Source organism: Salmo salar, chromosome ssa29, assembly GCF_905237065.1.
Source record: "Salmo salar chromosome ssa29, Ssal_v3.1, whole genome shotgun sequence".
NCBI lineage: Eukaryota > Metazoa > Chordata > Actinopteri > Salmoniformes > Salmonidae > Salmo > Salmo salar.
In genome coordinates, this window is record NC_059470.1 from 31,809,384 (window position 1) to 31,822,451 (window position 13,068).

Below are 13,068 nucleotides of genomic sequence, written 5' to 3' on the forward strand. Positions count from 1 at the left end.
AATGAAGGAGTATGGGAGAGATTAAGGAGAGAGGGATGGAGGGAATGAAGGATTATGGGAGAGATTAAGGAGAGAGGGATGGAGGGAATGAAGGATTATGGTAGAGATTAAGGAGAGAGGGATGGAGGGAAGCGGTGTAGTTAGTGAGTGGACAGTCAGTCAGAAATGAAAAGCAGCAGACTGTACTGAGACAAACACATGTCCAGGCAGGTTCTAATGTGTTCCAGCAGTTTTATTGACGTGTGTGTGTGTGTGTGTGTGTGTGTGTGTGTGTGTGTGTGTGTGTGTGTGTGTGTGTGTGTGTGTGTGTGTGTGTGTGTGTGTGTGTGCGCTTTGCCTTCAGAAAGTATTCATACCCCTTGATTTATTTCACATTATGTTGTGTTACAGCCTGAATTCAAAATAGATCAAACAATATATATTAAATAAAACATATACACACTATACCCCATAATGACAAAGTGAAAACCTGTTTTTGGAAATTTTTGAAAATAAAATACTCATACCCCAGAGTCAATACATGTGAGAATCACTTTTGGCAGCGATTACAGCTGTGAGTCTTTCTAGGTAAATCTCCAAGAGATTTGCACACCTGGATTGTGCAACATTTGCCCCTTATTCTTAAAAAAATTGTCTAATTGGTTGTTGATCATGGCTAGACAACCATTTTCAGGTCTTGACATAGATTTTCAAACCGGTTTGTCACAACTGTAACTCAGACACTCAGGAACATTCACTGTCTTCTTGGTAAGCAACTCCAATGTAGATTTGGCCTTGTGTTTTAGGTTATTGTCCTGCTGAAAGGTGAATTCATCTCCCAGTGTCTGGTTGAAAGCTGACTGAACCAGTTCTTCCTCTAGAATTTTGCTTATGCTTAGCTGCATTCCATTTCTTTATTTATCCTGAAAAACTCCCCAGTCCTTAAACGATTACAAGCATACCCATAACATGATGCAGCCACCACTATGCTTGAAAATATGGAGAGTGGTACTCAGTAATGTGTTGTAGTGGATTTGCCCCAAACATAACACTTTGTATTCAGGACAAAAAGTGAATTGCTTTGCTGCATTTTTTGCAGTATTACTTTAGTTCCTTGTTGCAAACAGGATGCATGTTTTGAAATATTTGTATTCTGTACAGGCTTCCTTCTTTTCACTCTCTCATTTAGGTTAGTATTGTGGAGTAACTACAATGTTGTTGATCCATCCTCAGTTTTCTCCTATCACAGCCATTATGGGATATTCAATGTCTGCTTTAAGAAAACACTAGTATTGCACACAGTGTGAGTCCATGCAACTTATTATGTGACTTGTTGTACTCCTGAACTTATTTAGGCTTAGTGGTTGAATACATTTCAGATTTGTAATTTCTAATTCATTTGTACAACTTTTGAAAAACATAATTCCACTTTGACATTATGGGGTATTGTGTGTAGGTAGGCCAGTGACACAATATCTCAATCCATTTTAAATTCAGGCTGTAACGCAACAAAATGTGGAAAAGGTCAGGGGTGTGAATACTTTTTGAAGGCTCTGTATGTCTTTGTGTGTGTGTTCCATGGGAAGAACAAGTCTTGTGTTGCATCGTTCCCAGACGGTAGAATGTCTTTGTGTGTGTGTGTGTGTGTGTGTGTGTGTGTGTGTGTGTGTGTGTGTGTGTGTGTGTGTGTGTGTGTGTGTGTGTGTGTGTGTGTGTGTGTGTGTGTGTGTGTGTGTGTGTGTGTGTGTGTGTGTGTTCCATGGGAAGAACAAGTCTCGTGTTGCATCGTTCCCAGACGGTAGAATGTGTTTGTGTGTGTTGCAGTGCCAGCACGTCTCATGTGACCAGACTGGAGGAGATGGAGCATCTACTGAGACAGGCCCAGGAAGAGAAGAACCGCCTCATAGAACACAAGGTAACACACACACACACACACACACACACACACACACACACACACACACACACACACACACACAGAACTCCAAGATGTGTAAAGTGTGTGTTGTGTCTGGTGCAGGAGCAAGAGATGGAGTCGCGCAAACAGGCTCTGGAGGAGGAGAGGAGGAGGGAGCATCTGGAGAAACGACTGCAGGAAGAGACCAACAGACGACAGAAACTCATTGATAGGGAGGTGAAACTACGGGAGAAACAGAGAGCACAGGTAAGGGAGAGAGAGAGAGAGACAGAAAAAGAGTGAGAGCGAGCAAAATAAAATTATATTCAAAAGTCAAGAGAAAACAATAGCTCTCCAGGATTATAGGGTTGGTGACCATTTGGGTAACCTTTAACCCCTGTCCCCATAGTCCCGTCCTCTGACGCGCTACCTGCCGGTGCGTAAGGATGATTTTGACCTGAGGGCCCATATAGAGTCAGCTGGCCACAGCGCTGACACGTGTTTCCACCTGTCGCTCACGGAGAAGATTTGTCGAGGATTCCTGGTCAAGATGGGGAGAAAAATCAAGACCTGGAAGAAACGCTGGTTCGTCTTCGACCGCAACCGACGAACACTCTCCTATTTCTCAGGTGAACACTGGATGGTGACCGTGGAGTGTCAATAACTCACACTTTTCTGATGTGTGTGTTAACAACAACTCTGATGTGTGTGTGTTTTGTATGTGCTGCAGACAAGCACGAGGCCAAGCTGAAAGGTGTAATCTATTTTCAAGCCATAGAAGAAGTTTACTACGACCACTTAAAGAAGGCACACAAGGTACATGTTGCTCTGATAGTGAGTCTATTTCTGATCTAGGTCGGCCTTTTCAAAATGGTTAAACTTTCTCTCTCGCCTTACTCTTCCCCTCCTTCCGTGCCCCTCTCTCCCCCCTTCAGAGTCCTAACCCCTGCCCCTCTCTCTCTCCAGAGTCCTAACCCCTGCCCCTCTCTCTCTGCAGAGTCCTAACCCCTGCCCCTCTCTCTCTCCAGAGTCCTAACCCCTGCCCCTCTCTCTCTCTCCAGAGTCCTAACCCCTGCCCCTCTCTCTCTCCAGAGTCCTAACCCCTGCCCCTCTCTCTCTCTCCAGAGTCCTAACCCCTGCCCCTCTCTCTCTCTCCAGAGTCCTAACCCCTGCCCCTCCTCTCTCTCTCTCTCCAGAGTCCTAACCCCTGCCCCTCTCTCTCTCTCTCTCTCCAGAGTCCTAACCCCTGCCCCTCTCTCTCTCTCTCTCTCCAGAGTCCTAACCCCTGCCCCTCTCTCTCTCTCTCTCTCTCTCTCCAGAGTCCTAACCCCTGCCCCTCTCTCTCTCTCTCTCTCTCTCCAGAGTCCTAACCCCTGCCCCTCTCTCTCTCTCTCTCCAGAGTCCTAACCCCTGCCCCTCTCTCTCTCTCTCTCTCTCTCTCTCTCCAGAGTCCTAACCCCTGCCCCTCTCTCTCTCTCTCCAGAGTCCTAACCCGTGTCTGACGTTCAGTGTGAAGACTCATGATAGGATCTACTACATGCTGGCCCCCTCTCCTGAGGCCATGAGGATCTGGATAGATGTTATCGTCACTGGGGCCGAGGGATACACTCAGTTCATGGTGTAGAAATGGGTTTCTCAAACTCGGTCCTCGGGACAGCAAAGGATGCACGTTTTGTTTTTTGCCCTCGTACTACACAGCTGATTCAAATAATAAACAAATCATTAAGCTTTGAATCAGCTGTGTAGTGTTAGGGCAAAAAACAAAACGTGCATCCTTTGCTGTCCCGAGGACCGAGTTTGAGAAACGCTGGTGTGATGTAGCCAGGGCGGAGGGACACACTCAGTTAATGGTGTAGAAGGTGTGATGCGGCCAGGGGACACACTCAGTTTTTCCCAATTGCTAAAACAATTTTTCAAACTAGGCTGGTTTTATCAGAATACTTAACACAAAACCACACACCCAAACTGCAAAATACCTCATATATCCTGCAAAATGAAGCACTGCAACCAAAACTACATATCAAAATCAAACGTTTGCACGAAATGGCACACACTTCATTCATATTACCAGATTTTTGTCTAACCAACTACACACTGTTGGGCATAATGAAAAGCACTCATCTTTAGTATGCTTTGCCATAATACTAAAATAGTTCAAATTGTAGAAAATTCTTCAGATGCGCAGAAATATTTGCAGATACACACACATGCTGTTGAAACATTTTATTTTTCACCAAACAAGTCAGTGCAACATATGCACAGCAGATATATTTACATTGGACTGAACAAAAATATGCTCCCAAAAAAACAGTAAACTGAAAAAAATATATAGAAGATAAAGAGACAAGAAAAATAATTAGGCAGCATCTTGCCGCACAGCTGGGTCTGGCCACATCGCCTCGTCCACATCACAGGCAATATCTTCCCTTGCCAGACATCGAGTGAAGAAGCGCATTGAGTGCCTTATCCATCCCTGAATCGCATCCACATCAATCTCATCACATGCCTCTTCCATAGCCTGCACAAGAGGCATGCGCACAAAGGGCTGCCGGTCGTATACCTTCCACCGCCATGCCGAAAATAAGTCTTCTATGGGGTTCAGAAATGGTGAGTATGGTGGGAGGTATTGCACGAGAAATGGTGGGTGGTCAGAAAACCAGTTTTGGACTGGGGCTGCACGATGAAAGCTCACGTTGTCCCATACTACAACGTACCGGGTTCTTTGATGGTCTGCATCATTCATACGCTCTGGTGGTATGAGAATGTTGTGGAGTCTGTCCAGAAATGGGAGAATATGGGCTGTGTTGTATGGTCCAAGGTTGTCATGACGGTGGAGGACACCATGCGTATTGGAGATGGCAGCGCACATTGTGATGTTCCCACCACGTTGGCTAGGAACATCTAGAATGGCTCTGTGGCCAATGACGTTTCTCCCCCTTCTTCTGGTCTTTGCTCGGTTGAACCCAGCCTCATCTATAAAGATGAATTCGTGGGATTGCATGAGCATCCATTTCCAGTACTCCCTGAAAACAAAGAACAAAAGCAGTCAATATGGTGTTATCCAGTACACTGGGAAACAATGTTGCGTGTAGTGTACTGCAGTCAATATTGTACTTACATCCACATATGCTCGTCTGACCTCTTTGTTTCTTTGAGAGTTTCTCTCAAACGGCACCTTATAAAGTTGTTTCATTCGGATTTGGTTTCGTTTGAGAACGCGAGCCAATGTGGACAGACTGACTCGTTGAATGTTGTGTTGTCTTGGGTGATGTGGCTTTGAATTTCTCGTAATCTGATTTCCTTATTTTCCAAAACCAAGTTTACAATGGCAGCTTCCTGTACCCCGGTGAACATTTGGCCCCTTCCTCCACCATGGTTGCGTCTCTCAGTCCTTTAGAAAAACAAAAAAAAATATATAGGGCTTGGACAATGCAGCCTAAAGATATTTCCCCCACAGTAGAGTCAATTCTATAGGAAATTTGTGCAGTTAGTGTATGACATCAGCCATTCATGAAGTAAACAGGTGTCACCCAACTGATACACTATGACATGGGGTGTACTACATAGTGTGAAAGACATTTTGGTTCCATACCTGTACTCCAGTCTAAATGTCCGGATGACACAGGCGACAGTAAAACGGCTGAAGTTGAGCTGCAGTCTCTGTCCAGCCTCTCGCATTGTCAGCCCATGGTTGATGACATGATCAACTAAGGTTGCTCTGATTTCATTTGAAAGTTGTCTTCTTTGGCCATGAACTCCTCTACCAGCTCTAACCCTACCTCTCACTCTTCCTCCCCCTCTCATTCTCACCCTCCCTCTTCCTCTTCCTCTCTCTGCAACGGCTTCCATTGTTGTTGTAAAACAAAAGGTGCTCACCTGTGGTCTTTTCATAGTGCTTACTTCCTGATTGAAGTGGTAACAATTTAACCATTGAGGTGTTTGGCCAGGTGGCACATGTATTGGCCAATTAGCTCATGTAGTGTCATTTTGAATGGCAGTGTTTTGAAATAGCAAACATGTGACTTTGTCAGATTGTGTCTTATGCAGAGAACCGTGTGCAGTACATTTAAAAAGTGCCATTTTGAATTGCAAAATGTGTGTAAAGCAGAAAATGTGTTTAGACTTTTGGAGACTTGAGAAGAGGTTTTGCTCTCTGTGTGTCAGTTTAAATTGTGCTGTGCATGTCATTTTAGTGTGTTAGCAATTGGAAAAAACGAATGGTGTAGAAGGTGTGATGCGGCCAGGGCGGAGGGACACACTCAGTTAATGGTGTAGAAGGTGTGATGCTGCCAGGGCGGAGGGACACACTCAGTTAATGGTGTAGAAGGTGTGATGCGGCCAGGGCGGAGGGACACACTCAGTTAATGGTGTAGAAGGTGTGATGCGGCCAGGGTGGAGGGACACACTCAGTTAATGGTGTAGAAGGTGTGATGCGGCCAGGGCGGAGGGACACACTCAGTTAATGGTGTAGAAGGTGTGATGCTGCCAGGGCGGAGGGACACATCCAGTTGAAGCTGTAAAGAGTGGCGCTTCGGCCAGAGTGGAAGGATACGACCAGCGTGCGGTTCCGGCGCCAGGACTAGATCCTCTCTTTTCTCTGTGACTCAAATGGACGGTTGTTCTTATTTCTGTATTTTATTATTTTTTTAAACTTTTTTCTAAGGAAGAATTCTCCAACAGCTGCATTAATTCTCACCGGTAACTCTACTGGGATTGGCCAGTGTTTTTACGCATCATTATGTTGACAAAGTGATTGGTTGTTGATTAACTAGTAATGTACATAGCAACCACAGGAGGTTGGTGACATTATGAGCCGTCCTCACCTCAGCAGTCTTCGCCGATAGCAACATGATGTGCTGTAGTAAACAAGCAAAACAACAGTCATTAAACTTCCTGGTTGCATAGGGTTCAAGTTACTGATGTTTACTCAGCCTTTATGTCCTTTGTTGTGTCCTCCAGTGTAGCCAGAGGTCAAATCATCTCTGCATGCGAGTATCTGGGGTCTGGCTAGCCAGGGGTTGATGCGGTATTGGGCGTTAATGTGCTTTTTAACCATTCAAAAAAATATATATACACATTTGAATGATATCATTGTTTGATTTTATCATCATATTGTATTTATATGCTATCAATATGCTATTGATTATCAATCCATGTATCTTTATTTTTGCATACAGAAAAATAAAGCAAGAACATATTGTGCCTTGAAAAAGTGTTTGGTCATTTTTCTTGAAAAGAGAATGATCATTCGGTATTGATTTGTTGAACACAAAGATTCTGGTTTTGCTTACCTTTCACAGAGGATCCATGTGCTCAGAACCAGCAGTATCAAATGAGAACCACTAGAGGGTGATCTTGTCCTGTATTCAGACTGAATCCTGGTCCTCTCTTCAGACACAGATGTAAAGGCACATTGTGTTCCCACCGAGTTTTACTTTGGGAATTAGAGACCTTCGACTAAAGCGGTCTGAGAAAACATCAGATAGAAGACACCTGCTATGACATCTTTGGCACTGTTTGCTGTTCAGTTGGCATTAGGAAGTTCTTGATGATTTAGTTTTTTCATGTCAGTAACACATGTTAAATTATCATGCAATGGCTCACTAAATTCTTAGTGTATATAAAGAAGGGACTGTGCCACATGGAATCTCTTCAGAAATGATGTAGTCTATTCCAGAATGAGGGGTGCTGTAACTCTGCAAGTGTTTCTGTTCTGTCTGTCTGGGGCATGGGCTCAGGGAGAGCGAGTGTGGGGGGGTCAGAGACGTGGTGGAAATAGTATTGAATTGTCATACTTGAGTAAAAGTAAAGATGCCTTAATAGACAATGACTCAAGTAAAATTGAAAGTCACCCAGTAAAATACTAGAGTAAAAGTATTTAGTTTTAAATAAATACTCAGACATAATTTACAAACTAAGCATTATGTGTTTAGTCAGTTTAGTCAGAGGCAGTAGGGATGACCAGGGATGTTCTGTGTTTAGTGAGTCCTCCAGATCAGAGGCAGTAGGGATGACCAGGGATGTTCTGTGTTTAGTGAGTCCTCCAGATCAGAGGCAGTAGGGATGACCAGGGATGTTCTCTGTTTAGTGAGTCCTCCAGATCAGAGGCAGTAGGGATGACCAGGGATGTTCTCTTGATAAGTTTGAATTGGACCATGTTCCTGTCCTGCTGACCATTAAAATGACCATGTTCCTGTCCTGCTGACCATTAAAATGACCATGTTCCTGTCCTGCTGAGCATTAAAATGACCATGTTCCTGTCCTGCTGAGCATTAAAATGACCATGTTCCTGTCCTGCTGAGCATTAAAATGACCATGTTCCTGTCCTGCTGAGTATTAAAATGACCATGTTCCTGTCCTGCTGAGCATTAAAATGTAACGAGCTCTTTTGGGTTTCAGGGAAAATGTAGGGAGTAAAAGTACATTATTTTCTTTAGGAATGTAGTAAAGTAAAAGTTGTCAAAAATATAAATAGTAAAGTAAAGTACAGATACCCTAAAAAAAAACTACTTAAGTAGTACTTTAAAGTATTTTTACTTAAGTACTTTACACCGCTGGAGAGAATGACATCACTCAACAGGGTCAAACACAGTCTACCAGCTTTGCTGCTGAACCTGACATCTGGGCTGAGCTGAGAGACGGGGTGGAACAGAGAGGCCAGACAGAGACAGCGAGGGGGAGAATGCAGGTAATTGGCATTTTCTAAATGTGGAAGTTGAGTTTTAGGTCATTATAAGGTCAGTATACTTAAGCAATAAGGCCCGAGGGGGTGTGGTATATGGCCAATATACCACGGCTAAGGGCTGTTTTTATCCTCGACGCAACGCGGAGTGCCTGGATACATCCCTTAGTCATGGTATATTGGCCATATACCACAAACCCCCAAGGTGTTCAATTGCTGTCAACTGGTTACCAATGTAATTAGTAAAAATGTTTTGCCATACCCGTGGTATACGGTCTGATATACCATGGCTGTCAGCCAATCAGCATTCATGGCTTAAACCACCCAGTTTATAATGAAACATAAGCACAAGCAGCTTAACGGTCAGCCATGGGGGCCAGAGTGAAAGCCACCTGAGTGTCACCAAGACTGATCTGCTGCTCCAGAAGGACAAGGTAGAGGAGCTGGAGAGATAGAATGCAGGTAAATATCACAGAAATATCAGTTTAAAATATACATTTATTTGAGTAATGTTTGATATGGTTTAACATGGTACAGTAGTAACTTTTAAATAATATTTTCTTTCATGTTATGTCCAATGTAAACCTAAAAGTATCTACGGCACTGAGCAAATTTGAACAACATGTGCACATGTGGCTACATGCAGCTCTCACTTTGATCTGAAAACAAGCATCATCTACTCTCCACCGCTGTAGCCGGAGCACAGCACACTTCAAAGGGAACGGCACAGATCCATATATGGCAATGGCTATTTGCATACAGGGTTACTGCAGCTCTGATTGGTTATGGCACGAACTGAGTCGTGCCTGTGAATGCAAATACAATCCTACTCCAATGCGCTCTGCCTACAAGAACATATCTTGCACAGTTCGTTTTTCACACTGAAACAAACTATGCATAGTTTTGTTTCGGGATATTGCATTGAAAGTGTCTAATATTGCGTTGATTCGATCACAATTCCTACAGTAAAGCGAAACCTCGATAGTGTTAACTAAAAGGGAAAACTGTAGAAAGTTAAGTGAAGTTCAATCTCGTGCTTCTCTGCTTGGGCTCATATTTCTTCTGGGCAGCTGTCTGAGGGAAGCACATGTGAAGTTTAGAGGGAGCATTGGTTATGTCAGCCCTGGAAGCAAGAGTGACAGCCAGTGAGAGTGAAAACACAGGTATTACAACAAATCATCTTAAAGAAGAGCAGGATAACTCAATTCAACTTTGCTATTGCAAATGTTTAAAACCACAGGCTTGGAGGCCAGACTGAGTTCCAGTCACATGAGGTTGGTGAGACCTTATTTGGGGAGGACAGGCTCATGGTAATGGCTGGAGAGGAATCAGTGGAATGGTATCACATACATCAAATGTATGGTTTCCATGTATTTGATGCAATTCGCTCCGTTTCAGCCATTACCATCAGCCTGTCCTCCCCTTAGCAGCCTCCACTGCGGCCAGTGAGAGGGAGCTAGGAGGAGCTGAAGAAAGAGAATGCAGGCAACAGATGCAGACAACCTTTCCCCATGTTAATTCATCCATATTTAGTAAATGTCCAGTGTTTCCAGATTTCTATGAAATATGACCTATAATTAATTACGAGTGAAGTAGTTTTCCTTCCAAAAAGTGGTAATTCACTTTTCTGTGTTGGAATGGTGTGGGCGTATACCGTTCATAAAAAATATTCATGCGATTATACCGCTGATTGGCCAGTTCAGCCAATATGACATCATGTTTTATGAGGAAATAGCAAGCGTTTGTTTGAGGTACAAATTTTATGTGGGTTTTTTTGGTCCAATTTATGCTTTGGTCACAACATTATTTGGGTATGAGTTAACAGAATCTGAACTTTTTCAAAGTGATATTTTCACTGGACAGTTACTTCACAGTTAGCTTTAGGATCTGGATAAAATGTATAGAAGACAAATGGATACAAACATGATTTATATTTGACTTTGATAAGAATTGTAATATGCCAAAATCAGGCATAAACCTGAAATTGCATTGTTGTGCTTCAATTAATAATGGAGTTTACAGTAGTGAGTACAAACATTGCCATACATTTTTTATGTACTGGTCCCCTGTGGGAATCAAACCCACAACACTGGGGTTGCAAGCACCACGCTCTACTAACTGAGCCACACAGAATATTAACTTTTTAAATTATGATATATTTTTTACCCCCCTATTTCACAATATCCAATTGGTAGTTATAGTATTGTCTCATCGCTGCAACTCCCCTACGGACTCGGGAGAGGCGAAGGTCGAGAGCCATGCGTCCTCCCGAAAAACAATCCTCCTAAGCTTCTAGACACACTGCTCACTTAACCCAGAAGTCAACCGCACCAATGTGTCAGAGGAAACACCATCCAGCTGGCTACCGAGTCAGCTTGCAGGCACCCAGCCCACCACAAGGAGTCACTAGAGTGGGATGGGACAAGGAAATGGCATGCCAAACCCTCCCCTAACACAGACGACGTCGGGCCAATTGTGTGCTGCCTCATGGGTCTCCCAGTCACAGCCAGCTGTGGCACAGCCCAGGATCAAACCTGGGTCTGTAATGACACCTCTAGCACTGCAATGCAGTGCCTTAAACCGCTGCGCCACTCGGGAGGCCAGAATATGAGCTTTTAAAAGTGAGATTTTCACTGGACAGTTAGTTCAAAGTTCATAGTTAGCTTCAACATCTGGATAAAATGTATAGAAGGACAAACATGATTTATATTTCACTTTGATCAGATTTGTAAAATTCCAAAATCAGGAATCAACCTGAAATTGCACAGTTGTGCTCAAATTAATTATGTGGCTTATTGTTTTATAATTTACATTTAGCAGACACTCTTATCCAGAGCATCTTACAGTAGTGGGTGCATACATTTTCATATGATTTTTTTTGTGTGCTAGTTCTCCATGGGAATCAAACCCACAACCGTGGCGATGCAAGTGCCATGCTCTACCAACTCAGCCACACAGGATCTGTGTTTGCAGGCAGACCAAAGATGGCCTTCTCTGCTACTTTAGGTGATGGACTATTGGGACCCTTCAGTACTGAAACCACTCTGATCTACAGCAGTGATCACCAACATCCGAACCATCCACAACCCAGTTACAGGCACAGTAGTTCGTACTACTACTTCAGAACGTCTCTGTTCCATTACAATCAGATTGTAAAGAGAAAAAAAATGACTTCCTATATAGGAGTGGACAACCTCTACTGAGCGGCTCATAGACAAGAGTATGAATGCAATAACTGACAGTCCTAGTGTTTACGACAGATGGACAGCGCTGACGTCTTCCTGCATCTCCTCTGGTATCTTCACAGCGCCAGTGAGAGGAGTCTACTACTTTACATGAACTGCCGTGAAACGCCGTCATTTCGGGAGTACGATATTTGCTCATCAGTACAATCATGTGTATCTTGTAAGACTCTGATGGACAGTACTGTTTATGATAACTGCAGTTGTTTCTAATCTTTAATTGTATCTTTAACTTGTGACTGTCTTTTGTGTGCATTCTGTATTTTTCTGTAATGTTTTTTGGACATGCTGCTATTTCCGTTTTGCCTTCTTGTCACCCTCACAAAATAGGTTTTTTAACCTCAATGGGTTTTACCTGGTTAAATAAATAAAAATGGATTGTCTCGAGCTGGGGGATGTGGTCTACATGTGTATTCCCGCAGTGTGTGTGCTCACAGGTGATGTACCTTCCGACTCTTCCCTGTGTGAGGGAGAAATGCTGTATTGAACTAGGGTTGTTCTCATAAACATTACTAAATGAATGTCTCCCATCATTGGCTTGTTGCTGTTGGCACTTGAACCCTGATGTAATCAAACTAAACCAAGTAACTGAACACCATTTATGTTCTTACACTGCACCGCCAAAAGTATGTGGACACCCCTTCAAATGAGTGAATTTGGCTGAACGGTGTAATAAATCCAGCACACAGCCATTCAGTTTCAATAGACAAACATTGTCAGTAACATAGCCCGTACCGAAGAGCTCAGGGACCATCATAGGATGCCACTTTTCCAACAAGTCAGTTTGTCAAATTTCTGCCCTGCTAGAGCTGCCCCGGTCAACTGTAAGTGATGTTATTGTGAAGTGGAAATGTCTAGGAGCAATAACGGCTCAGCCACAAAGTGGTAGGCCACACAAGCTCACAGAACGGGACCGTCGAGTGCTGAAGTGCATAGCGCGTCTGTCTTCGGTTGCAACACTCACTACCGAGCTCCAAACTGCCTCTGGAAGCAACATCAGCACAATAACTGTTTGTCAGGAGCTTCATGAAATGGGTTTCCATGGCCGAGCAGCCGCACATAAACCTAAAATCCCCACGCACAATAACAAGCATTGGATGGAGTGGTGTAAAGCTCACCGCAATTGGACTCAGGAAACTAGTTCTCTGGAGTGATTAATCACGCTTCACCATCTGGCAGTCCGACGGGCAAATCTGGGTTGGGCAGATGCCAGAACACTACCTGTCCGAATGCAGTGCCAACTGTAAAGGTTGGTGGAGGAGAAATAA

At 43.6% G+C, this 13,068-nt stretch overlaps 1 protein-coding gene across 4 annotated transcripts in view; it reads left to right on the plus strand.

Moving 5' to 3' along the window:
* Positions 1-7,088, plus strand: part of LOC106590600 (pleckstrin homology-like domain family B member 2) — a 61,470-nt gene extending 54,382 nt beyond the window's left edge. For all 4 annotated transcript variants that reach the window (XM_045710807.1, XM_045710808.1, XM_045710806.1 and 1 more), the window contains 5 exons: positions 1,804-1,894; positions 2,000-2,143; positions 2,286-2,505; positions 2,607-2,692; positions 3,360-7,088. In XM_045710807.1, coding sequence (XP_045566763.1) covers positions 1,804-1,894; positions 2,000-2,143; positions 2,286-2,505; positions 2,607-2,692; positions 3,360-3,500 — 682 coding nt within the window. In that variant the 3' untranslated portion in view covers positions 3,501-7,088. The remainder of the gene's footprint in view (positions 1-1,803; positions 1,895-1,999; positions 2,144-2,285; positions 2,506-2,606; positions 2,693-3,359) is intronic.
* The last annotated feature ends 5,980 nt before the right edge of the window (positions 7,089-13,068 follow it).